At 43.7% G+C, this 25804-nt stretch overlaps 2 protein-coding genes across 4 annotated transcripts in view; one reads left to right on the forward strand and one right to left on the reverse strand.

Moving 5' to 3' along the window:
- The first annotated feature begins 882 nt into the window (after positions 1-882).
- Positions 883-22352, forward strand: SLC25A15 (solute carrier family 25 member 15). Of its 3 annotated transcripts, none has more exons than XM_067563053.1 (7): positions 883-1013; positions 4579-4705; positions 10158-10416; positions 16461-16598; positions 17493-17662; positions 20296-20454; positions 21357-22352. In XM_067563053.1, exons 2-7 carry the CDS (start codon positions 4651-4653, stop codon positions 21479-21481), a joined length of 906 nt encoding a protein of 301 aa, XP_067419154.1. In that variant the 5' UTR covers positions 883-1013; positions 4579-4650; the 3' UTR covers positions 21482-22352. The 3 variants fall into 3 exon arrangements, with proteins under 3 accessions (XP_067419154.1, XP_067419153.1, XP_067419155.1); XM_067563052.1 differs by lacking the exon at positions 883-1013 and adding an exon at positions 1452-1601; XM_067563054.1 differs by lacking the exon at positions 883-1013 and adding an exon at positions 1454-1605.
- A 3159-nt stretch (positions 22353-25511) lies between these two features.
- Positions 25512-25804, reverse strand: part of LOC137163030 (phosphatidylinositol 3,4,5-trisphosphate 3-phosphatase TPTE2-like) — a 38413-nt gene continuing 38120 nt past the window's right edge. Inside the window, exon 19 of the mRNA XM_067563056.1 lies at positions 25512-25786. Within this exon, the coding sequence (XP_067419157.1) occupies positions 25684-25786 (103 nt within the window). The 3' untranslated portion in view covers positions 25512-25683. The remainder of the gene's footprint in view (positions 25787-25804) is intronic.

Raw genomic sequence — 25804 nt, forward strand, 5'->3', positions numbered from 1 at the left:
GTGTTTTAACCTGTGCTTTCAACCTGGCTCACAATAACTGAAGATTCCTTAGCAAGCAAGTAGACTCTGTGCAGGGAACGATTTCCAGTTTTGATAAAACAGATCTAGGCTTCTTGCCAGGTGGCAGCAGGGAGATCCTGGCTGTTGCAGTGTTCACAAGTCTACCTCTGTCACAAGTCACTGCTCTGAGAAAAAGGCCATTGCTCTAGTCCTCCACCTGGATCAGTGCACGCAGACCCTTGCACTTATGCAGCGCTCCACTGACTTTTAGCTCTGGGTATCCAGCCTGTTTTGTACACCTCTGAGATTCTCCCATTATTTCCATCACGCTTTAGTGCTCCTAAAAGCGAGATGGCGATATCAAGGCCAATGCCCTTTTAACAGGTAAAGAAACTTCCCACCACTCTCTTTCCTCCCACATCCATCACACACCCCATTCCCCCACTATACACCCCCCGCCTTCTCCCCAGGCTGACCACCCTCAGGATACATCCATCCCACTTTCCACATCACATATCCACCCTGCTTTCATCCCAATAGTGCCCACACCTGCCATCCCCCAGCAATCCCCTATCCAACCCCAACAGCTCCCCTGCTCCCTTCACGGTGTCCCATCCACCCCCCAACAACCCACCGCTCACCCCAGTGCCCCATCCATCCCCTGACAACTTACTCCCCTCCCCCACAGTGCCCCACCCATCCCGCTCCCCCTACTCCTACAATAATGCCCCACCCATCCCCCTTGACAGCCCCGCCCCCAACAATCCCCCACCCAGCCCCCGCCGCTATCTTTCGCCGCCGCGGGGCGCTAGGGGGCGCTGCGGCGCCCTCCCGGCTGGGTCTCTGCGGCGTGGTCGGGCTCTGACTAGTTCCGCTGCCCTGGCCCGGCCGGGGGGCGGGGCTGCGGCGCCCTGCGCCTGGCACGGCCGCGCGGGGCAGCCCTCCTCCTCCCCCCCGCCGAGCTATATAGCTGCGGAGGGGCGGCTGCGGTGGCGGCCAGGGCAGAGCGCGGGGTGAGTGGTTGGGGGCGCGCGCGTGTGTGCGCGCGGGGCCGGCAGCCTGCTCCTCCTGCGCATGCACACACGTGTCAGCCGGGGGAGACCTTGGTTTGGGGCCGCGCGCGGGGACTCACCGGTCCGCGCGGCCGGGTGCCTCTGTAGCTGAGCCCGGCTGCGGCCGCTCCTCTGCGCGGGCCGGCTCCCGGCTGCGCTCGGCGCGCTGCTTGGCCCCCGCAGGGCGCAGGCCGGGCGCGGGAGGCGCCGCGCCGGGTCAGGCTGGTGCCTGGCGGCTGGAGCGAGCTGCTTCCCCTGGGCGGCTGGCTGCGTGAGCCCTGCATCCATCCTTGCCCGTGGCTCGGCTCGGCCTCTGCCCCCGGTGCAGCCGCATGGTGCGTGAGCCGCTGAGCTCCCCCGTGAGCGGCAAGCGAGGGATCCCCGTGCAGCCTCGGGGAGCGGATCATCAAATGGACGCGTGGCGAGGAGCCCGCTGTTCGGGCGCGGCTGGGTCCTAAAAGCGTCTCCGGCACAGTCCGACGGCAGCGCCTTGTGCCACTCAAGTCGCTTCAGCGCCGACCCGGTTCGAGCGGGCGGATAAGTTACTGGGCAGGTTTGGTCTCGTCTGTTTGACTTGTCCACAGAACGGCTTGTTTCTCAAGGGGCTTGTCCAAAAGGGCATGTCTCCTGCAAATCGTGCTCGGTCTGTCACTTACAGGCAGCTCGCTGTCCGAATTAGGAGTTGGAGGTGTTTCAGTGGCGTGTATCGGTCTGATTGCCTAAGTTGTGGGTGCCTCTTAGAATTGTGCTTCTGATGTGACTGCTGGTGATCTCAAATTCCCGGTTTGCTTCCCCTCCCCGTGTATTCTGCAACCTTTGCTTAGAAAGAACTGTCTGTGAGCTGGAATATTCATGGGCAGTAGAGAGGTGCGCATGACCAATATAATAAGCTTGCTTCAAAGGTTGGACACGTTTTTGGCAACTTTATAGTATTAATCACCCTCAGCCCTTTGCCCTGAACTGTCTTTCTCCCTAGTCGATGAACTGTAAAGTGTTGAGTATTTCTGAGGGCTGGTCTACACTAGAAAATTAGACTGACCCAGCTATGTCACTTAAGGGTGTGGAAAAATTCCCATCCCTGAGCAAAGTTGTTAAGATGACCTCTATCCCCACATAAACAGTGCTAGGTTGACTGAAGAGTTCTTCTGTTGACCAAGTTACCACCTCTTGGAGAGATGGATGAACTACAGTATTGGGAGAACCTCTCCTGTTGCTGTAAGAAGTATCCACCTTGAAGTGTTATAGTGGCGCACCTGTGCCAGGGTAGCATTTTAAATGTAGACCTACTTTAACATTCTTCTGCTGTCTCTTGAGACCATGAGCTCTGAAGGTAGTTTTCTCCCTCTCTTTTATATAATGTACATCTTGGGTTTTTTTTTTTTTTTTTTAACAAGTAGTGCAGGAAAGTTTATTTCGGTCTGTGAGCTAACGACTCCTATCTTAATTGAAACAGCCTTGTGCTTATGCTTTTATTCTTTTCAAAGCTTGCATTCTGACAATGAAAAAACCCAAGTTCTTATTGGGGTGAAGGGTAAGAGCCATAGCTGAGAAATTACACCTTTATGGCCCTTGGATTCAGAATATATTTGGGTCATTGGCCTGCTGTGACCTTGAGCAAGTCAAAAGTCAGATCCTGTATTTATGGTCTCTGAAGTGGGGCATTAGTACTTATTTTGAAGGGGTGTCTTACGGTTTAATCACTTAGTATTTAGAAAGTCCTTTGAGATCTTTGGATAGAAGACACTCAGTTCTAGGTAACAGAATAGTTAAATGTTAATTTCCTGAAAATCTGTTACATGACTCCTAGATTGCTTTGGATTTGCAATATGAATGAGTGATGGCTATTTTAACAATCTTTAGATGATTTTTAGGGCACCAGTCACTTATTTCTCTGAATTTGCAGTAATAAATCTACAAGATTATAAATGGTATCAATAAATGGTGGTTTAGGTTTAATTAGATAATCTTAAATCTGTTGCTATGGCTGTGTACTTGCATTGGTCAGCGTCTTTTTGGCCTTGTCTACACTAGCGCTTATGCTGGCAAAATCTTTGTCACCCAGGGGTGTGAAAAAACACCCCACTGAGCAACATAAATATTGCTGGCATAAGCGCGTGTGTAGCCGTGTTGTGGCGGTGGGAGAGCTTATAATAAAACCACCTAAACAAGTGACTGACAGCTACGTTGGCAGGAGAGCTCTCCCACTGATATGGTGCTGTCTACACTAACAATTATGCCAGCAAAACATGTCACTCAGCAGTGTTTTTTTTCATGCCCCTGAGTAACAAGTTTTGCCAGCATAAGCACTAGTGTAGACAAGCCCTTTGAAAAACACTTCCTTATTGTGATGAACCTCATCTGCAGGATGGAATGGAAATGGGTATATATTCAGTTTGTTGCTTGGTATGGTTTCCTAAACACTTAGTGTAATATAATGATGATGCAAGTTCCACTGCAGTGAGAGACTCACTACTTCATAGTGATTCCCTTCATTCAGAGACTCTTTTTTTTGTCTGACTTTTTCCTTTTGTTCTTCTCCTAGATCAAAGGGGCCAAATTACTGTCCACACAGCACTTTGTAATGACCATTAATTGTAAGCTAATTAAGTGTAACAATCTTGGAGCCTTTTGATCTTAAAATAGCAGTGTCTAAAGTTAAGTGTTGTTGGGAATAATGTCTTTCAAATCTTTAACATAATTCAGAAATACTGCATGTACTATTAATGGCTGATTTTTTTTAATCCCATTTTATTCGGCTAATACAAGCCAGACCTTTCTAAAATGAAAAGAATCTGCACTTCCATAAGTGTAAATAATTATTTGGCACACTACTTGTCAGCTGTCAAAATGATAAACCAGCATCTAGGAACAAATATTTCAAAATGCTTCTTATAAACCCATGCATGGCCTCCTTTCTAAAGCTCTGTGATGGACAGACAACTGTTCTTATAACTCCCATGTCAAAATCTCTTTATTGTGCCAACCACTTCCTTGAGAGACAAAACCAAATTAAATCCAGATTTAATTTACAGGATGCTGCTGTATGTGGGACTTCCATTAAAAGGACTGGTATTGGGAACACAAGACAACTAAATCTTTCTAGCTATTTCTTATGTATTCCTGTGGTCCTTGGATTTGATACTGATATTTGTCTTAGGTATTTACATGGCTTCCACTCTAGCACCTGAGCTCCTCATGATCTTTAGTGCAGTTATCCTCATGTACTCCTCTGAAGTAGAAAGGTACTAGTCTTCCCATTTGTAAAATGGAGAACTGCGGCACAGAACTTGTCCAGTCACAGAGGAAATCTATGGCAGAGCAGGGAATTGAACCTGGGTTTCCAAGTGCCAGGCTAGGGCCCTAACCTGTGGACTATCCTTTCTCTGACATAGAGCTCTTTATTTAAGAGAAGATGAATAGAAAGGATATAAGTGTATAATGTGTGGTCTGCAGAAAATAATTTAGCTGAAATACGCAGCTTACCAGTAGTTTTAATGCCTCTTTTTCCTCTTCTCTTCCATTTTAGGCATACATATCACGACACCTTGCATGTCCTTGGAGATTTTATTCCATAGCAACCAGTAAGCAAGTGTGAAACATGAAGACAAATCCTGCAATTCAAGCTGCCATAGACCTCACAGCAGGTGCCGCAGGTAATACTGGAGAGAACTATTTTCAAAGATTCTGAGAATCTGATATTTTAAGAGCACAAGCTTGTTTATAAGTCTTTTTTCACAAGTGCAGAGACTGTAATCTGACTGCTAATGATTGCTGCTTGTTAAATGATGGTGATGTTTGTCATATTGGTACTGATTGAAAACCAGTACAAAAGGCACATCTCCACATTTGAAGACAGATGTTGAGGTTAAGGAGGGAACTAATGGACCTAGCCCAGTGTTGCAAACATCTGATAGGTTAATATCACTCCACTGAAACCAGTGCCAAGTAGTAAATATGTAACCTCTTTCAGACTAATAATTTTCTAAGGATAGGTTTGAGTACATCTACTGTGTATTTTCATGCTCACATGAGTTTCAAAATGTCAGTCACAAGCACTGTTTTGCAATAAAGGCAAACATCATGTGCAAGCAAAGTGGTCGAGATAATGCTTCAGCCCTAGAAATTCTCTAATTGAAAAGGGCAGAAAGCTATCTAAAGGGTTATCTCTTTAATCAACATTCAGAAAGTCTCTTTGGAAGATGAGGAAACTTGATGGTATTGTGAATAATGTAACATAAGGTCAGCAGTTCACTTAAGTTGTTCCTCCACTTAGCCACAAATGAAAATATCAATTTTTCATAACACCTAAAATATGGTTGGTGAGGATGACACGTAGGGAGAAATAAATTAACTTTCAATTGTGTTATGCAAAGAGGATGGAAATTGCATACCTGTGTATGGTGCCTAACACTGCTGCTGGTGCTCTACTGATAACAAATTAATACATTAGCCATCAAATCACATCTCTTGCATATTATAATGCAGCTAATTCAGGGTGTCTACACAGCAAAGAAAAACTCATAGCTGGCCTATGCCAGCCGTCCCAGACTCGTGGGGCTTGGGCTGAGGGGCTGTTTCATTGCTGTGTAAATTTCCAGGCTCAGGCTGGAGCCCAGGCTCTAGGGCCCTGTGACGTGGGAGGGTCCCAGAGCTCAGGCTCCAGCCTGAGCCCGGAAGTCTACATAGCAGTGAACAGCCTGAGTCGGCTGGCATGGGCCAAACACGGGTGTCTAGCTGCTGTGTGGACGTACCCTAGTCAGTCTTCTAGGAAGGTTCCTTGTCTGAGCCATAGATCCAACAGTATTAGCCAGGAATCAAATGTTACAAGACACCTATGATCCAAGGTCCAAATCCAGAGGTCAGTATGGAAGATGGCAGCATGAGGAGGCCTCTGGGGGTGAATTTACCATTATCCAGGGGTAACACCTCTCTAAGAAAGTTGCTGGAGTTTCTACCAGGCCTGTGGTCTGTTTTGGCTATTTCTGCTAGTCTACTCTTCCACCTTGCTTTTGGACCCTTCTTGCTTGTGAATCTCTATAGTATCTGCTGCTGTCCCAAACGGTAGCATGGTGAAATCACTGTGACTTTTGTCCGCTTCATTGTTGGTCACAAGGTTGAAATAGCAGCAGTGAAAACTAACACATCTGGTCAGCATGAGAGGCACTGGAGCAGTCAATCTTCGGACTTGGGAAGATAATGTTGTGAATGCAAGCTAATTCAGTGTCATCCTGGCTACCATGAGGGCTGGGAAACCTAGGTTTCATTGAAAGATGTGCCACAGCTGATGGCATTTCTCCACTCTCTCCCCCTCCTGCCATTACACACACAATTCAGGGAAATCTGCCTATTTCCTAATAGTAAACAGGTGAGCAGCTTTAAAAGTAGATTTATAGTTATTTGCTCAGTTTCTTCTTGTGGCTGCAATGCAAATATTTAAACAGGATGAAGAAGCAAAAGTCTTCTCAATCACTTTCAAATTTGAAATCATCATTTATAAAAAGATTGTTCTTGCTTTGCTTACTCAATTAGCTTTAATCCTCCTTTATTCTAATGGGGTGTTAATCTTTCTAGCCTTCCTCATCATCTAGCATTTTTAAAGGTCTCCTTTATTTTTTCCCCCCTCTTGCTGTAAGCTCATTATGTATGCCTAGCTCTTGTTTTATGTTGGTTTTTACTGCTGTGCTGCAGCTGGATCTCTGTCCACATACAGAAGCTGACTTTACAGTGTACTAGGCTAGCAAACCAATTAACAGAAGATATTACAATGATTCAATGACACAGTCCTTTAAATGTGTGCCAATGCTTCAGTTTTCTCTCTAGACACCATCTTGCCTGGCTGGTGGGGTAACTTGGCCCTCTGGCCAAATTTAATCCTTCTCTTCTGGGGTAAATAAATTCTAAGCAAAAGTACACAAGTTCTTATACCTTCTGTAGGCCACAGTCCTGTGTAGGAGGTGTGTGACAGATAAGTCCTTCTCCTTGGTGGAATGGAACTACTTCTCCCCTTACACCAGGCTCCCAGATATCCTTGGCCTCTGCATCTAAGTCTTTCCTGTTGGTAAGCAGGGTTTTCCTACTTGCCTTTAGCTGGAAAGAGTTTACTACAGTCTTTCAGCCTTTGGTCAAGAGGGAATTAACTTGGGCCTCTGCACCTTATCTGTGGGCTAACAAAGTTCATTGCTCCTTGGTCACAGGAGTTCCTCCTCCACCACCACCAACTCTGGGCTCTGGCCTGGGACCCTGTACCTTGTAGCATCCATCCACCCTTACCTCATAGTTCTGCTGCTTCTGGTTCCCAATGCTATTTCCTATTTTCACTTCTCTCTCTGGGGAAGCCTTCTCCCTGGCCTCTTCCAGCAGTCATCAGCCAAGCTACTTCCAGACACTGTTCCTGGCTCCACTCTCAGGGAGGAGCCACCACCAGTTTCTCTCCAGATTCTTGGCTGCTCTTTCCCCAGCCTCACCCTAGACTGCCTCAGGGGGCTTCAACAGTCTATCACAGGCACCTGGCTCAACTCCCCCCACATCTGCTCTAGCCAGCTACTGCTGTCCTTAGTTAATTTCTCCCCTAGTGTGCACAGGAAGTGTCATCTTGCTTCCCAGTCTGGTTATCTGTGTAGCCTGCAATCAACTGACCTGGGAGGAAAACTAAGCAGAGTGGGAGCTGGGGTCCTAGAATTCTAGAAGATTAGGGTTGGAAGGTACCTAGTTTCTCAACCTGTGGTACATGTACCCCTGGGGGTACGTGGCAAAAAACCCATTGAAGGGAGGCGAGCGGCAGCCAGTGACTTCTGGGGAAGCCAAGTGGTAGCTACCTGCTTCCTGCCCGGTCCCAACTCCTAGCTGGGAGGCAGGCAGCCCACACTGTGTGATTTGCCCAGCCCCGCACTCCCTTAGGGACGGCCATGGGGAGCACTGCTATCCACTCTGGTGGGCCACTTGTGCCTGCTCAGACCTCAGGTTCCCACCTGTGAGAGGAGAACACCACGTGACCCTGCCATCAGGCCATAGTGATTGGCTGGCGTTGATCTTTGCTCCTATGTGGAGGAAGGGAAGGAGGGGAGAAATAGCAGGGGGTTTTGTGATCTGCCACAGCCACACAGCATTGCAGAACTTTCCTGCTTTACGAGAAATAGTTGTCCAGCGGTAAAGGGGAAAAAATTCAATTTCTCAGAGTGGAAAATTGAGTGTTGGAGTACTTATTAAAATTTTCAGAAGTTAGGGGATACTTGCTACTTAAAAGGCTGAGAAACACTGATCTAGTCCAACCCCCTGCTCAAAGTAGGACCAACCCAACTAAATCATCCCAGCCAGGGTTTTATCAAGCGGGGCCTTAAAAACCTCTAAGGATTGAGATTCCACCACCTCTCTAGGTAACCCATTCCAGTGCTTCACCACCCTCCTAGTGAAAAACTTTTTCCTAATGTCCAACCTAGACCTCCCCTACTGCAACTTGAGACCATTGCTCCGAGTTCTGTCATCTACTACCACTGAGAACAGCCTAGCTCCATCCTCCCTGGAACCCCCTTTCAGATAGTTGAAGGCTGCTATCAAATCGCCACTCATTCTTCTCTGTGTAGACTAAACAAGCCTACTTCCCTCAGCTTCTCCTCATAAGTCTTGTGCTCCAGCCCCCTAATCATTTTTGTTGCCCTCCGCTGGACTCTCCGATTTGTCCACATCCTTTCTGTAGTGAGGGGCCCAACTCTGGACACAGTACTCCAAATGTGGCTTCACCAGTACCGAAGAGAGGGGAATAATCCCTTCCCTCAATCTGCTGGCAGTGCTACTACTAATGCAGCACAATATGCTGCTTGCCTTCTTGGCAATAAGGGCACACTGATGACTCATATCCAGCATCTTATCCACTGTAACCCCCAGGTCCTTTTCTACAGAACTGCTGCCTAGCCAGTCGGTCCCCAGTCTGTAGCAGTGCATGGGATTCTTCCATCCTAAGTACAGGACTCTTGTCCTTGTTGAACCTCATCAGACTTCTTTTGGCCCAATCCTCCAGTTTGTCTAGGTCACTCTGTACCCTATCCTCCAACACATCTACCACTCCCCCACAGCTTAGTGTCATCTGCAAACTTGCTGTGGGTGCAATCCACCCCATCCTCCAGATCATTAATGAAGATGTTGAACAAAACCAGCCCCAGCACCAACCCCTGGGGCACTCTGCTTGTTACCAGCTGCCAACTAGACATCAAGCCATTGATCATTACCCCTTGAGCCTGATGATCTAGCCAGCTTTCTCTCCATCTTAGAACACTCATCCAACCCATACTTTTTTAACTTGCTGATAAGAACACTGTGGGAGACTTATCAGAAGCTCGGATCGGAGTTCCTCTTAAAAGTTCAGCTCACTTTGCGACACCAGCAGCCACAGTATAATACAAACTAGCTCAACTCAGAGTATGGGTATTAGTGAGAATCACCCCTTCAAAACAAAATGTATCTTCTCCCTGCCTCAAACAACTAACTGTGCTGGATTCACACATTCAGCTTCTTGCACAGTTTCTTCACATCACTCAGAACTGCTCATCTTTCTTCTGATGAGATGACTGCCTAATACACAGAGAATTTTAATACCACTGGTGACTCGTATTTCACCATCTATTCAATATATGAATGGATTGCCTTGTGAATGAGTGTCTAAATCAGGGGAAGTCAGTTGGCTGACCGGTGGGCCAAATCCAGACTGTCAGATGCTTTTGAATGGATCGGAACATTTTTATTTACTTGTTTTTATATTTTCTTTGGAGTCTGGACTTTGACCTTGATCAAGGAATTTGGACCTTGACACACACAATTGATGACCTCTGGTCTAAATGTTCTAAATCAAACCTTGACCTCTTTCATTTGCCACTTCTGTAATGTGTGGTTTAAAAAAAAAAAGGGGGGGGGGGGGACTTTGCATGAGCCAAAATCATCCTTGGTGTCATTAAAGTTGGTTGAGTTGGACCCAATTATGCCAGTGATTAATTTGTCCCTCTGCATATTACATATCTTCTGTTTTTTTTCCCACAAAAAGGCTTGCTTCATTATGTTGAGTATTCACTCACATAATCATTAAGAGACTGTTGAATGTTGACACTCTTTCCTCAGGTGGGACTGCGTGTGTGTTGACCGGCCAGCCCTTTGACACAACTAAGGTGAAGATGCAGACATTCCCCAGCCTGTATAGAGGACTCATTGACTGTATTGTGAAGACACATAAACAAGTTGGATTGCGAGGCTTCTATAAGGGGACCACCCCAGCACTTGTAGCCAACATAGCAGAAAACTCAGTCCTGTTCATGTGCTATGGGTTTTGCCAACAGATTGTGAGGGGAGTTATTGGATTAGACAGGAAAGCAAAACTGAGGTTAGTAACCAACACTGTAATTTTCAGAATATTGTACAACTAGAAGTCCAAGAGTAAATACTGATGTGCTGTGTATTAAAAGGAAGTGCAGTCTCTTTGCTATTATACAGTATACCATTTTGTTCCTGTGCAAGTGGTAACTTTGTAACACAATACCTTGTCTCGCCAATTGTGGTATAGTTCATAAGAACAGATTGCTAGTCTGTACAGGATAGTACCCATTGCCAAAAAACCCAAATTGGATGAATGCTTTGGTTCTTTCAAACCCTGTGATTTGTTTTGGGAGGGAGAAGAGAATTCTGTAAGCAGCTTTTTCTTAAATCCCAAGCTTCATATTTGTGAAGGGGCTAAAATTACTGGAGCACTGGCAGCTGTAACTCATGGATCACACTTGCAGTAGTTAGAGTGGCTGCATCTTCCTGGTCTGTGCTCTGCTCCATGGATGGACATCAGTGATGGCCATGGTGGCTTGTGAGGTTGGCTTAGCGCCATCCCAATAATCCTTCCCTCCAGAGCCATAATGATGCTGAATAACATTGTTATTCATTATAACTCAGTGTTCTGGCTTCACTAACTTGCCATAAAAAAAAGGGGGGTGGGGGAAGCTCTTGGCTGTGATTCTGCATACTAGGTCTCCCCTTTAATACTTTCAGCTATTGAAAGTGAAATGTGAAAAATCAGTGTCTGTGTAGGTAAATGGTGTTACCTTTCTTTTCTGTCAGGTTTTAGGAAATAAACCCAGACACTTGTGGATCAAACTTTCCTTTTTTAAGGATATGAGAATGGGCTTGTTTTCAGGTTGTTAAAAACAACAAAGTTGATTAGCTGCAATCCATCTATATTTACAACTACCAGAATAAGAAGGTGGAGGAAATAAGCTCCTTTTTAGCTGCTAGTGATGTAGTGTATTTTAGAGGCACTCACAATGTGTGAATATTTGAGTCTTACCCCATATCTCCTCTCTGAACACCAGGCCACAGTTTTCTCTAGGTAATAGTCAGTATCGGTTTAGTATAGAACTAGTCAGTATGGATTTTGAAATCACTAAAGAGAATACACGAACAGTGAAGAAATTATAGGTTAATTGGATAATAGATGAATGTAATATCTGATGGGACAGGTGACTAGAGCACCTAGTGATACCAAAGCCAAGTGCCTCTAATATCGAAGTGCATTTATCAATCCCTTTATTCCCTGGGGTGTTGTACTAAATACAGAATGGTACTATTAACTTTATTGGTTGTGGTTGGTGGGTTTTTTGAGGGATGAAGAGGCGAGATTGTAGTACTGAGCAGTCAAGTGATGGCACAAAATGGTGCAGGTTCAAACTCATCAGCCAGACTTCTCCTTCAGTTCTACATTTTTTTTACATTTCTAAGATGCTCCTATTATCTAGTTGCATTTACAGCACAATCATAATACATCGCCAAAGACCCTGTTAACTAGTGTAATCCAAATAATGCGCACCTGCGTCCTGCCAAACAAATTCCATTAGACAGCCTCTTGGATAAAGCCTGATTAAACAGAGAAGCCCTGCAGATCAGCAAGCTTTCCATTGGACCAGTGTGAGGGGATTGAATTCCAGAGGTGAGGGCCATCCACTGAGTTGACTCTGCCCCCAGACATACAATGCAAGAGGCTGTCTGCTTTGGTGCTATGGCTGTCATAACCATTCTGTTCTCTTGGAGTGAAATGGGAAATATGAAAAGTAATGAACTGAAGTTAACTTTTAGTTTCAGACTCTGACCATGTGTGTGTATTCTCTGTTATTTTGTGGTCCATAAGTTTCCCAAATAAAGGGCTATACTTTTAATTTGCTTTACTTTAATTTTTAAAAGTGGTTTATACACAAGCATGCACTTTAATTTATGGGAAGTGGTATTTAACTAGCTTGTGTGGCTAGATTAGCACTGTTTAGTGCTGAGGCATGATTATAGTGTGGATATCGGAGCAGCAAGAGGAAAAATGTGCTTGCCGGTTGAAGGAACACATGCCAACACAATGTCCATTTGGGGTTTGTTAGGAATAGAAGAGGCTAAAGATTTCTAGTTTTGAGTCCCCATCAACATAGTACCAAAGGTGTCAAATTCCCTCCGTGATAGATGACTGCCTGTCTGCTAAATTATGGTCCTAAAATATATTTTTAGTTTAATCAAATAAAGATTAACTTTGTACTGCAAACTGAAAGCTAGTAACACTGTGCTTAGGTTCCCCCTTTCACCTCTTTGCTACCCTGACTTACAACTTCTAGAAAATATACTCACAAACAAACCCAAGCATGGTTGGAGGAAGAGTATGTGTCTGTAAATACTCTTTCAATTCCTGAGCTTTCCTAATATGCAGTCTACAGTTAGCAGCACATGTGAGAACATAACATGGGTTCACTGCCTCTGATTACTATATAAGTAGCTAGTGAAATATACTCAGGGGTAACTTGTGACATTAGGTATTTTTGCCTCATATCTACAGCTGTGCTAGCCTTCACTAATGATGATGTGTTGTACGGGTGTCACTTTTCTTGGTTTCAGACTTGTAGCATCACCCTCTTGAAGATCTCTGATCACTTGCCAAACTAACGCATTAAGCTTAGCAACATCTGTGTAAGGTAGACAGTGTCCCTATTCCCTAGCCAACACAATGAGATGAAGTTACTAGTCCCTTGTCACAGGAAGTCTATGGCAGAGCCAAGAATAGAAAGATCCCGTGCTTATCACTCTTCTGCTACAACTATTAAATCGCCTTTCCCCTTGCAGGAGACTTAAAAAAATAACCATTTTTTTTTTCCCAAGAGTGAAGTTACAGAAGACTTAGAAAACTGAGTTATGGTTCCTATAGTAAAAGCAACATACCATATTTAAAGATTAAGTCGTTCACTCAAAAATTAGGAAAAGCTCTAATAAGGTTGCCAGTGCAGACTTAATTTGGCTACCTTGTACCTGTGTATTATGGATCATCTTTAGTTACATGATTACATACTATTTTTCCCCACAAGACCACAGCCTCATTCAGTGCACAGTATGATTCAGTGTTTTGTTTTATCCTCACTATGCAATGTGTGGCCCTTTGTCTTATTGACTGTATGCTATTCAAATTCCTCTCTGAAGACAGAAGGTTCTTAGGACTTTTCTATTGTCCTCTCCCCATAATGTTTTTGAAGCAGTTGGATGCTATTTAATTAATCTTCATAGCCTGCCTGGGAGGTGAGAGGATAGTAGTATCCACATTTTGCTGATGGGGAACGGAGGCATAGAGCTAAGATAAAAAATATCTGCTAGTTTTTTCAAAGTACAGTAGTTGGCATTATAATATTCAGAGCTCAGCTCCCACTGATCTCTGTTGCAGCTGCAGTTGCTTGGCACATCTAGAAATCAGATCCTAGACTCTCAGGTCAAGTACCCAGAAAATGAGGAACGCGCAGCTACTGGTCACCTGTTAAGTGATTTGCCCAGCCTCACACATGAACTTTGTGACACAACCAGGGATCTAATTCAGTTCTCTAGAGTTGCATTGAACTGCCTTAACCATGAGATCATCTATTCTCTTCCTGCCTCATTAACTACACCCCTTTCTACTTCTGCAACTAAGAAATTAGGGGCCTTACAGCCCACAACCTCATTCACTTGACAACCCTGAGTCATCCACAGAACAGGTTGACCCTGGCACTGAATGAGGCAGGAGACAATCCCTGGGGAACATAGCACGTAATTAAAAACTCATAATACAGAGGTACAAAAGACACTACATAAGCAGAAGGGAAGCTACAACTTTGAAATTCCCTGATAAAATTAGCTAAACTTTTGCAGTGAATTTTCTACCTTAAATAATTCTCAACTCAACCATATATGCTTAGTAGTAAATGAAATGATCAATGCTACTAAATACACCTAAATCTAGCATTGTTGGTTTTAAAGACATTTTTGTAGAAGGTTTAAAATGCTCAATATTAGTCCTAGTGGAAGCACTTTTCACAGTCTAGTGTCTTAAACAAAATGTAAAATTAAATGGAAGATTCCTTTAGTATATTTAAAAAATCTCATGGTCCATTTAATTTCCAGACAAGGCATTTCTGCTCTTTTCATAGATTCAGAAGAAACTGCATCAATGCATATTTAGAAAAGAATTTTGGTTAGTCAGCACTCTGACACTTACACATTATGTAATTTAAGACAGTGGCTTTAACCTTTTCAGACTACTGTATCCCTGGCAGGAGTGTGATTTCTTTTGTGTACCCCAAGTTTCACCTCACTCAAACTACTTGCTTACAAAATCAGACACAAAAATACAAGTGTCACAGCACCCTGTTAGTGAAAAATTACTTATTTCATTATATGGTAAAAATGAAATAAATCAATGGGGAATATAAATATTGTACTTAAGTTTGTGTATGGTATATAGAGCAGTATAAACAAGTCATTGTCTGCATGAAATTTTAGTGTGTGCTGACTTTGCTAGTGCTTTTTATGTAGCCTGTTGTAAAACTAGGCAAATGTCTAGATGAGTTTGCGTACTTCTAGGGCTATGTGTGATTTAAGATACACTAGATGAGAGCAATTTTAATATAGTCAAATTATACTCTATTTCCCACTTTCCTAGCATCAAATGTTTTTCTATTCCTCATTCGGGTACAGAGTAACCAACGCTCCGATTGTGTTCAGTCAACAGACTCATGGAGCGTCAAAAGCCATACATGAGATAAATTATGAAGACCCTGGCTTTCACAATGTTTAAGAGTATTTGTGAAGATTCTAGATACAATGAACAGAGGTTCCAGCCTTTTAAACAGCTTCAAAATTGCAATTCGTCATCATGTAACACATGGATTTAGTGACAGGGAAAACATGAAACTTTCAGATTTCTAAAGAAAGTGTGAGGACGTCGCTATTTTTAAAGAGCAAATAAAATCCTTGCAGTAACGCACAGAAAACAAGAAGTGATAATTTTGCTATTCTCACCCCCGTTCCAGCACTTTCATGCCAGGTAAAAGGACTAGAGTGACATAAAGTAGCCCCCAAACCAACAGTTGTAACGAGGATTTCTCCCAGTGCAGGCATTGTAGAAGACAGTCGTAAGATTGCCTTCAGAGGACCCCATTGCCGGCCCGGAATGGGGGCATGTTGCGAGAGGGCAGCCTGTGGAGGAAGCTGTAACTTCCAGGCTGTAAATTACCCCAGAGGATTCTCCAGCTCTGGGAGCAGCCCAAGATTGGATGGACACAAAGGTGGCTTAAAGCCATCACAAGTCCACCCCCCCAAGCCCACACCCTGTTTGTGAGTTGTGTATTGCCCCCCCCCCCACTAGAGAGGCTTGGTGCAGCATCTCAGCAATGGTCTTCATTTTGTACCTAATTTCTCTGCCATCTCACTGATCCAGACTCTGGAAGGAGGGAAGAGTATCTTAGATCATCCTGCTCATTTTCCTCCCCTACAGGACTCCCATTTGAAGATACCAAAATCTGAGGCTCTAAAGTGACATAATTTTAAAACAAAAAAGTTACTGACCTTTCTGTGACTGTTGTTCTTTAAACTGTTTTGCACATGTCCATTCCACTGCATATGCTACAACTGTTATAGCAGGAGCTGCTCTGTGAGCACATGATCCTTTTATCAAAGGGTCATGGTGATGTGGTGCCAGTTATTTTTATGAAGGTACCGACACAAAATTGGTTAAAAAAAAAAAAGCTGTGGCCTTGTGATACCAGGGTTAATGAAGCCATATGGTCTTTAATGTGAAATTATCAATGTTCATTTCAGGTCTTATTTGACTGATCTACATTTTGTTATTTAGAGGTATGGGAAAGATGATAGTATACTTACATTTGTGTAGCTGTTGAAGGATAAGAACCTACTTGAGCTCATATGAAGAGGGGCGTGGAGCTAGGTCTTAAGATGGTCACCTCTTAAGTGATTGCTCTTCCTTTTTTGCACTTTTGTTCAGTTTTTCTTTATTTGATAAAGCTTTCAGGAAATAGATGGGTGCTCTTGCAGCAGGCTACCATAAGACTGAAGAGTAGTGCCCATGTACTATCTGTAGTTTCTTTGTTGCAGTGATCTGCAGAATGCAGCTTCGGGCTCTGTTGCTTCCGCATTTGCTGCCCTGGTCTTATGTCCCACAGAGCTGGTGAAGTGTCGGCTGCAGACCATGCACGAAATGCAGTTATCTGGAAAGATAACACAAGGACACAAGTAAGTATGTAACTTGCTTGATACCACTGAAATCTGATGTTAATTGATGTTACGCTTATTTTAAAACTCCATCTAACACATTTAAGGTCTAGCTTGTACCGTGCTATTAACTGCACAAAGGGTGTGCTTCTGATTGTAAACATACATGCCTGTTGAGTACTAACTTAGGGGATCTCTTCACTGCAGAGTTAACTCAGGCTGTTACTCAAGTGTTTCTCTTAACTCCTCTTTCTCCATCCCTCCCCCAGTCCACACAAACAGCCCTCTGACCTGAGTTTAGTGGTGTTTTCAACCTGGTTTAGCTGGCTTATTTGGCTAAATCTCAAGTGAGGCTTTCATTCAGGCTGGTAACCTGTTCCCTTTGCAGTGCTAAGTCACTTGACACACATCACTCCATTCCATTCCCACAATTCCTCTTGTGGTGTTCAGCAGGGCAGACAAGTTCTCCCACAATTCACTGGGAAAGAATCAGAGCAGCTCAGCTTACTGCAGCACAAAAAACCATGGGATATGCCCCCAGAATGCTAGCTACATACACAGAGTGCAGCTTCACTTAGGATGCAGTAACAGTGATAGGGCTGCAGTGTGGCTGCTCACACCTGGGTTATGCTAACCCAGCTGCTCAGACCTCAGTGCTGATCACCTGGGTTAACCCTGTAGCGAAGACACCCTTAATTGCTCTCCTTCTTCCTATCTGAGTTCTGTGGCAAAACCAAACGATTGGAGCCAGGAATTCCCCGGTTCTAATTCTTGCCTTGCAATTGATTGATTATTTGGCCTCTGTTTCCCCATCTGTAAAATGGGGGTAATGTTTAAGGTACTTGCTCATAGGATGTTGCAGATCAATATGCGTAAAGTGCTAAGTATCATTAATTGTTTCAACCCCTCTATCAGCACAGTTTGGTCAGTAGTGAAAAGTGTTGTTCAAAAGGATGGCCCACTCGGGTTCTACCATGGTCTGTCAAGCACTTTACTTCGGGAAGTCCCAGGTTATTTCTTCTTCTTTGGAGGCTATGAACTGAGTCGGACATTTTTTGCAGCGGAGAGACCAAAAGATCAACTAGGTAGGTGCCAGCTTGTGGTTACGTGGAAAAGGTAGTCTCTCACTACATAAAGTAGCGTACTGCTACTGTCAACATCTCTCCTGCAATGTTAATTATACCTTATACACTTGCTGTATAGCCAGAGCCAAAAAATTGTGGCCCTGGAGAATAGCGATATGGGAGAAAAAACAACTTGATTACTGCTTATGATAAGGTTCTCTTGTATAAGTGGTAAAGAACTGCTCAAGCCAACCATTTTCAGATTTGACGTGAATCATTTTGTTTTTGTACACTTCTTATTCCTGGAGGAATTCTGTGCCAGAAAATTAAAAATTCTGCGCACACTATTTTTAAATTCTGCATATTTTATTTGTCAAAATAAGACCATATAATCAAACCAGTTTCAATTATTTTGGTAATATATTTCAAAATACCCATCTGCAAGTATGTCTGTAACAATACAGACAACAAGAAAGGAGTGGAGAGTTAAAGAACGCCTATGACAACCCAATGCCTGTTCCTCTGTTATGCTTTTGTGGGGCTCCTCAGTCTGGGTTTGTCACACATGCCAGCTGGGCACATCTTGGGGGGAAAACTCTGCCCTTCCAGTCTCAGACACCCACGCTCTGTAACCCAAGAGCCCAGCTGTGAGGTGCCCCCTGGCCCAGACACCCACACCTCTTACCTCCCAGAACTCAACCGTGAGGTGCCCCCTGGCCCAGACACCCACACCTCTTACCTCCCAGAACTCAACCGTGAGGTGCCCCCTGGCCCAGACACCCACACCTCTTACCTCCCAGAACTCAACCATGGGGTGCTCCCCCAGCCCGAACACCCACACTTCTCCTCAAGCCCAGCCACGGGACCCTCCTCTCCTCCACCTTCCCCCCGAGCCCAGCCATGAGACCACCCCTGGGATTCAAGAGAGAAACAGGCTAATGCTGGATTCAAGGCTTGTATGGAGTTTCCTTTATACCACTTCCTTCCCTCAGGATGTGTGGGAACCACAGCTGCCAGGTACCATCCAGCTCTCCCTCTTCTTAGCCCCCTCCCCAGCAGTGTCCTGCATCTGCAAGCTGGAGGGCCGGGCTCTGTTGGGTCCAGCAGCCCGTGCAACACTAGTTCTGTGGGGAAAGATGAAATACTGTGCAGAACATAAATTCTGCATTGTGCAGTGGCACAAAATTCCCCCAAAAGTAACTTATTTAGCTGATGTGTGAGTTACCTGGTCAAGAGCGGATAATTGTGCAAAAACTGGTGAACGCTCAACACTACACAGTGCACCACCAAACGGTTTACTACAGCAAAGTTGTTCATTAGTTGTGCGTCTTGTAAGGGATTTGAAACTTTCCCTCTGCAGTGTCTTGTACCATGTTCTTCTGAGTGGGTGGGTGTGTGCCACATGTGTTTTGCGCATGCGTGCATACACACACGCGCACACACAACTGCATTAAAAGAACTTTTAATGTTGTGAAGTCAAGCACTCAAAAGTTAGGAAATACCAGCATTGTCCATACAACCTTAAATTTGGTTTCCAGAAAAAAATTCAACTCGAGGCAGATACTGAATATTTAAAACTTCAGCCCAAACAGGTTGGCAAATTATAAGCAACTGAAAACAGGGTCTTATAATGGGAAATGTTGGGTAACCTCAATAGCGGGTAGTTCTGCCAGTCCTATCTATAGTATTGTAAGGGCTATCTGGTTGTTTAGGATTCAGATGTTAGTATTGTAGAATGTGAAATGTAACTTTCTGTATCATTCCAATATGAACACAAACACTTGGAACTCTGTCATCCCTTATTTTGGACAAATACTCTTTCCTAACATCATATGCACTTTCAAAGAGGGATATGGAAGATAGGAAAACATCTGGTCTGTCTGGCTATTAAAATGCAAGATACCAGCCTTTGAAAGGACTTGGCATCAGTAGTGTTTTTAGTAGTTAAAAGTTCCTGCTTTCTGGCCACTATTGTTACAGAATTTTCATAAAATCTAATCACAAAAGCAAAATGTGGCTGCATTCTGAAAAGTGACTGGGTTTGTAACACTGAGATCTCACTCAGTAGACACTCCCCAGTGTATATTCAGAGTCATAACTGCTGGCTTTACTCAAGAAATGTTTACAACCATTTTACTTGTGCTAGCACTGCTAAGACAATCCAGCAATGGCAGCAGGAGTTAGATTATATTTTGTTTTGAGTAGTAATTAAATTCTGACATCTTTTTTTCCTTGTCATGGCCTGAACCAGCAGGAACCCATCTTGACTTTTTACATTCTCGGTTGAGCTTCCAGGCCTGGTAGGTGTGTTGCACTTCTGAACTAAGAATATTTAGATTTAGAAGGAATTGAGAGAGCATTATGAGATCTCTTCCCCCTGTGTTACAAAATCTGTTAAATCTGCTTTCCTAAACCAGACTTCGTGTTGAAGGTTTGTCTATGTAGTAAAACTTTTAAACTCTAACTCTATATGTGCTTGTGGCATTTGTTTAACCTTACGCCTATAATACAGTGCAAGCTTATCACACAGAAAGACGACCATCTCCTCAAACTCTGTGCTTTCCTTGTTTTCACATTACTCTAAAATAGACTGAAGACCATCAGGTTGGGTGGATAGTTTGCACAATATGTAAAAGCTTATTTCATGTTTTTAGGGCCTATTCCTTTGATGGTGAGTGGTGGTTTTGGAGGCATCTGCTTGTGGATTGCTGTGTATCCTGTGGACTGTGTCAAATCTAGAATTCAGGTTCTTTCCATGTCTGGAAAACAGGCGGGCTTCATGGGAACATTCGCAAATATTTTGCGAAATGAAGGTAAGCATGTCAATACAAACCTGCAGGATCATATGTCAAAACTTCTCACTCCAGCAGGGAAAATCTATTCTGAAACCCGGTCAGTTAAGAAAGTAAGGGGAATTAATTACGCTACTTCCTTTTCTATAGACCACAAATTACTATTCTAGTGAAATTCTCCCATCACCACCTTTAGAGACCAAGGAAAGTGATGCTACTAAAAATCTCGATACTAACAATAATACAGAAATGGGTCTCAGATTCAGAATTAATACATCTTCTCACTCAGTTGTACTTGAGGGCAATCACTTAATACTTACTGTAATATCTTACGTGTTAAAGACAGCTGAGTTAATGCACCCTACTGTTCTGTAATGGCTAACTTGTCATTTAAACATTGAAACTCCAAGCAGGTACTAGAAATAGATCAAATTTGTGATGAATCTGTTTATTTCTGAAGAATTAATTAACAGTAATATTACACTTATAAAAGATGCACAGTTGATGAGGAAAGTAGGAATTGCCCTACTGGGTCCGATCCAAGGTCTGTCAAGTCCAGGATTGTGAGAGAGATGGTGGCTAGCACCAGATGCTTCAGAGGAAGGTGATGGAACACTGCAGCAGTAAGATGTGGTGTGAGCTGCCCCCGTATTAGGTCTCTTCCTGAACTCTAATAGTTTGCCTGAAACCCAAGGTGTTTAATATCCCTTCCAAAAATGTATTAAGATAGACTGGATAAATATCCAGTTCTTTTTCCATCTTGAGTTCTTGGCCTCAAACTTCCTGTCCCTAATTCCTCTAATTAACATCATTTTAAGTTACTTTGCATGACTGCTGGAGAGTAGAGCACCAGAAGTGTTGCTGGTTAGTCTTTTAAAAGTTTAACATGCAAATTCCTAATCAGTTCATGTTTCATTTTGCAGGAGTATTTGCCTTGTATTCTGGACTAAAGCCTACTTTGATTCGTGCATTCCCAGCCAATGGTGCACTGTTCCTTACCTATGAGTATAGCCGCAAGATGATGATGGATCAGGTTGACGCATACTGAAATCTTCCTGCATGTTTAGCTCAACCTTTTTAAAAAGAACTGTAGGTCATCTCAGGGTTTGAAGGGGTACAAAACAAACAGCATGACATCATCGCTTTGAGAAACTCACTTCAATTTAGGATTTTAAAAATCCTTTTTAAAGTAAATGGCTTTTGTAGACATTGTGTGTGTTTAAAGTTTTTTTGGAGAGAGGATGGAAAGTTCTTTCCACCTATTGTGCTGCTCAAGAGATTTAATTAAGTTGCCCTTATGGATGCAGTACTCAGTGTAAAGAACAGTGATCTTTCAGTGAAGAGTATTAAGCCTTGTCTACACTAGAAAGTTTTGTCGACACAAGTTAAGCTGGTGTACAGCCAGCGCTGTAATTAAATGGCTGTTGCCATGTCTTCACTATGCTCCTTGTGTCAGTGGAGTGCATTCACCCTACCAGCTGTTTTGTTGACACAGGGAGCAGTGCATGGTGGTAACTCATGGGGCAGGCACAGCATCTCATAGTGAAGGTTTCTGCATCCCATCATTCCATGGGCATCCTACTAGTTTGACAGCTGCTTCTCAACTGCCCTGTCAGCCAAACTCACACTGTTAAACAAGCCCACAGCAGTGTGAGAGGGGGGGGGATAGTGAGTGTATCCACTGTCTCTTTTTAGGTTCAGACAGCAGCAATTGGAAGAAACCAATCCTGAGTCAGAATTAGGTGTCCCCGTCCTCCCACCCCAGCTCTGCAGACTGGTACACCAGCAGAGGGGGAGGATGTCCTGACATCAGCCCCCACCTCCCTCCCTGGCTCTGCACAGCACATCAGGAGTCTTTACCCCCTCATTCTCCAACAGCAGCCTGAGCTGTCTGCTTAGCTGTGGGAGTAATTTCAAAACTTCCTGGGGCTTTGAAATGGGAGGGGCAGATGGCTGCAGGACTGTGGAGTTCAAATTGCTGACCAGAGCAGGCATGATGGGCATTGTGGGATACATGTGGAGGCCATTTACCATGATGTAACCAAAGGCAATGTCTGCACTGATGCTTTGTCACTAAAACTTTGTTGCAAAAAATCAAGGTGGTTTTATTTTGTCAAAAAAACCAGGATGGGTTTTTTTGTTGGGTTTTTTTTTTTTTTGGGGGGGGGGGGGGCTGCGATTGCAGTGTACAGTAGCACTGTTTTGCCAATAAAACTAGTATAGATGAGACCTTAATCTCACAATTTAAAACTCTAGTTCTGTAACAGCCATGGTTCAAGCAGTCTGAATTTCCCTTTTTCATTGTTCGTGGAAACAAGACTCAAGGCCATAGGGCTCTGGTACATTAGTAAAGTAGTGCTGCTCTTTTCACTATCAGATTTAAGGCTTTTCTCCCAAGGGAGTTCCTTTTGAACAGTTTCATCTGTGGATGCTCTTAGAATGCAATTCATTTCAGACTAAATTATTTTAATCCACTTTAGACATCAGAAATACTTTAAATTCACCCCCTACTGTATTCTAGATTCACTTTCATGTGTAGACAAGCGCTTAGTGAGAGTGTTCAAGGGAAACAGCAAGCTGCTTGTTTTACACCTGTTTCACTTCCTTGTAAGAGACTGAGGTACTCTTAACAGTCTCGTACACCAGGAAAGGTAGAAAAGGGAGGTTTAATTTCCTGAAGTATTTAATTTAAGCAATGCATAGCTATTATTTAAACTATGTTTTAATAGTGATAAAATTGTACAAATTAGTTAATGGTGAAAGGCTATTGACCACAGAGTTAATGTGAAAACATTAAAGCAACCGGAGCAGAAGGGGTCATGCAAGCCTCATTTCTCTTCCCCCTCTACCCTCTTCTCCTGTCCCCAACCACAACCCTTCCTTTTTTGTTTTAACTGCTGTGGCTCTGGGTAGCCTCCTTCCATAGTTTTGCAGGCAGGGTATGTCTGGTACTAGCTACATCTGTCTGACACCTTCAAGGAAAGGGTTTACTTGTAGATATCTAATATACGCATCACTGTAACTAGGCCTCACAGATTGCCAGCAGTGTGCTGTCTTACTACTGCACATCTGAGACAAGGGAACATCCAGAGAACCCAAACACCTACAATAGTACCAGCTACCCCTTTCATATGTCCATGGGGCCTGCGTTGCTGCCTGCCACCATAGTACCAATCGTTGTTATTACTTTTATTGCTTGAGCTACTCCAAGTAAGAAGAAAGGGCATATTGTGCAATGGACAATGAATCCATGCAAGTGATTGATTTGATGATTACTTGAACAGAGTTGGAAGGGACCTCAGGAGGTCATCTAGTCCAACCCCCTGCTCAAAGCAGGACTAACCTCAGCTCAATCCCAGCGAGGGTTTTGTCAAGCTGCAGCTTAAAAACCTCTAAAGATAGAGACTCCACCACCTCCCTAGGTAACCCATTCCAGTGCTTCACCACCCTCCTACTGAAAAACTTTCCTAATGTCCAACCTCGACCTCCCCCCCTGCAACTTGAGACTGTTGCTCCTTGTTCTGTCATCTGCCACCACTGAGAACAGCCTAGCTCCATCCTCCCTGGAACCCCCTTTAGGTAGTTAAAGGCTGCTATCAAATTCCCCCATTCTTCTCTTCTGCAGACTAAACAAGCCTAGTTCCCTCAGCCTCTCCTCATAAGTCTTGTGCTCCAGCCCCTGAATCATTTGTTGCCCTCCCCTGGACTCTCTCCAACTTCTCCACTTCCTTTTTGTAGTCGGGGAGCATTGGCACTGACACTAGGTCTACCCTTATAACTTGCACTTCTATACCATACCAAGATTGAAAAGGCACATTAGCTGAAGTCAAGGAAATCTGAGGGCTCCATGGCTATACTTCCACTTGGAGAAAAAGGCAAGATGGGCAGTTAGTTGAGGTTGGCCCCAGATAGTTTCTCAGTTTTCCTTCTAAACTTCACTGCTGAAAACCACACCAAGAAAGCACAAGACTAGGTTCTAATCCAGACACGAAGTGTTAGCCTTGTGCAACTCCCTAAGCCCTGGCTTCAGTTTTCATGTCTGACTATTTTCATCATAGGATTCATGTCTTTAGGCTGTTTGAATCTCAAAACACTCAGAGGATGCTACCAAAAGCTTTCCTCAGCTTTCAGCTCTAACATCAAAAAAAAAATTCACCTATGATGCTACAAGCTGAATCAGATACAAGCACTACCTCAGCCTTCTGCCTAGAGAGGGGTTTTCATGAGCTCCTAGAACAAAGCTGATTCTCAAATGAAGTGAGGACTGATCCAGCAAGATTAGATGGCACCAAGCAGCTCTTGAGCAGGGGAATGACAATTAGCTAAACTGGAACCAGGGAGCATTTCCAACTTGAAAATGGGGAAGGGGCCAGGAATCTTCCCCTTCAAAACACCAAAACCTGATATCTGTTGCTGAGGGTAAGTTACCTTTACTGTCCAAGAGAAGTAGGATATACCTCCCTCTCAGAGAAAGGGAGTGTGTGGTGTTTGTAAGAGCTTGAATTCAAGATAGTTGCATTTAACCAACAAAGCCAGAGTTGACTTATTCCTTGTCATATCTAACCTGTCTTTGCCCTACCAGCACCAAGGTCCTGTGCCAGAGAGAAAGGCTACCTTGTTCTGGGGATTGCCTTAGCCTTAGAAAATTCAGAGCTGTTATTTTTATCAGCACAGATTGCAGTAGTTGCTAAGTCACTGTGTGGTGGGAGAGATTACGTATTTGAGATCCAGTGTCCCCTGAAGTTATGAGGACCCTTTTTCCTTTTGTCATGTGTTCTAATTAGAACACTGCAGAGATCAGTTGAACATCTTTGGTTTTAACTGTATCAAGGCTGCTGGTCTCGAGCCATCAGTAGGGAACAAAATCATGTTTTTGCAGGGTTCCTTACCTATTCCCCCCCACCCCCCCCCTTTTTTAATCAAGAGTGGATACTGTAAAAAGTAACAGGACTTGGAAAGTCCTCAGATCAAGAAGTTCAGTTTTTGTATTATGCATAATACAAATGTGTTTAACACATTAATAAATTCTTCAGAGAATGTCACTCTAAGAAACTATATATGACAGCATGTACAAGAGGTATTTTTCCATGTTTCATCATTTAATTTTGGAGGTGCTGTATCTCCATACAAATACACCAAGAAATACACGAGGAAAGACTCCCAGAGGATGCCACTGCATTGGTGAAGACAAAACATGATTCTTTGAGGGAAAACATTAACTCTTTTTAAACAAGTGCTGACAACTTCTCATTATGGTTCTACAAAGTTCAACTCCACAGCAAACTTCTCCCTGTAGATCTTCCACATTTTTGATTTATGAGGGTTATCCAACTCATTTCTAGGAAGGTAAAGCCTGGAAAATAGAATTTCT

Source organism: Emydura macquarii, unplaced genomic scaffold (genome assembly GCF_026122565.2).
Source record: "Emydura macquarii macquarii isolate MOO-44397 ecotype Brisbane River unplaced genomic scaffold, CSIRO-AGI_Emac_v2 contig_2473, whole genome shotgun sequence".
In the NCBI taxonomy this organism is placed as follows: Eukaryota; Metazoa; Chordata; order Testudines; family Chelidae; genus Emydura; species Emydura macquarii.

Coding starts and splice junctions, on each gene's coding strand:
- SLC25A15 (XM_067563053.1), top strand. CDS start 4,651: ATGAAGACAAATCCTGCAATTCAAGCTGCCATAGACCTCACAGCAGGT. Junction 4,706..10,157: donor CCTCACAGCAGGTGCCGCAG/GTAATACTGGAG, acceptor CTCTTTCCTCAG/GTGGGACTGCGTGTGTGTTG. Junction 20,455..21,356: donor AAATATTTTGCGAAATGAAG/GTAAGCATGTCA, acceptor TTCATTTTGCAG/GAGTATTTGCCTTGTATTCT.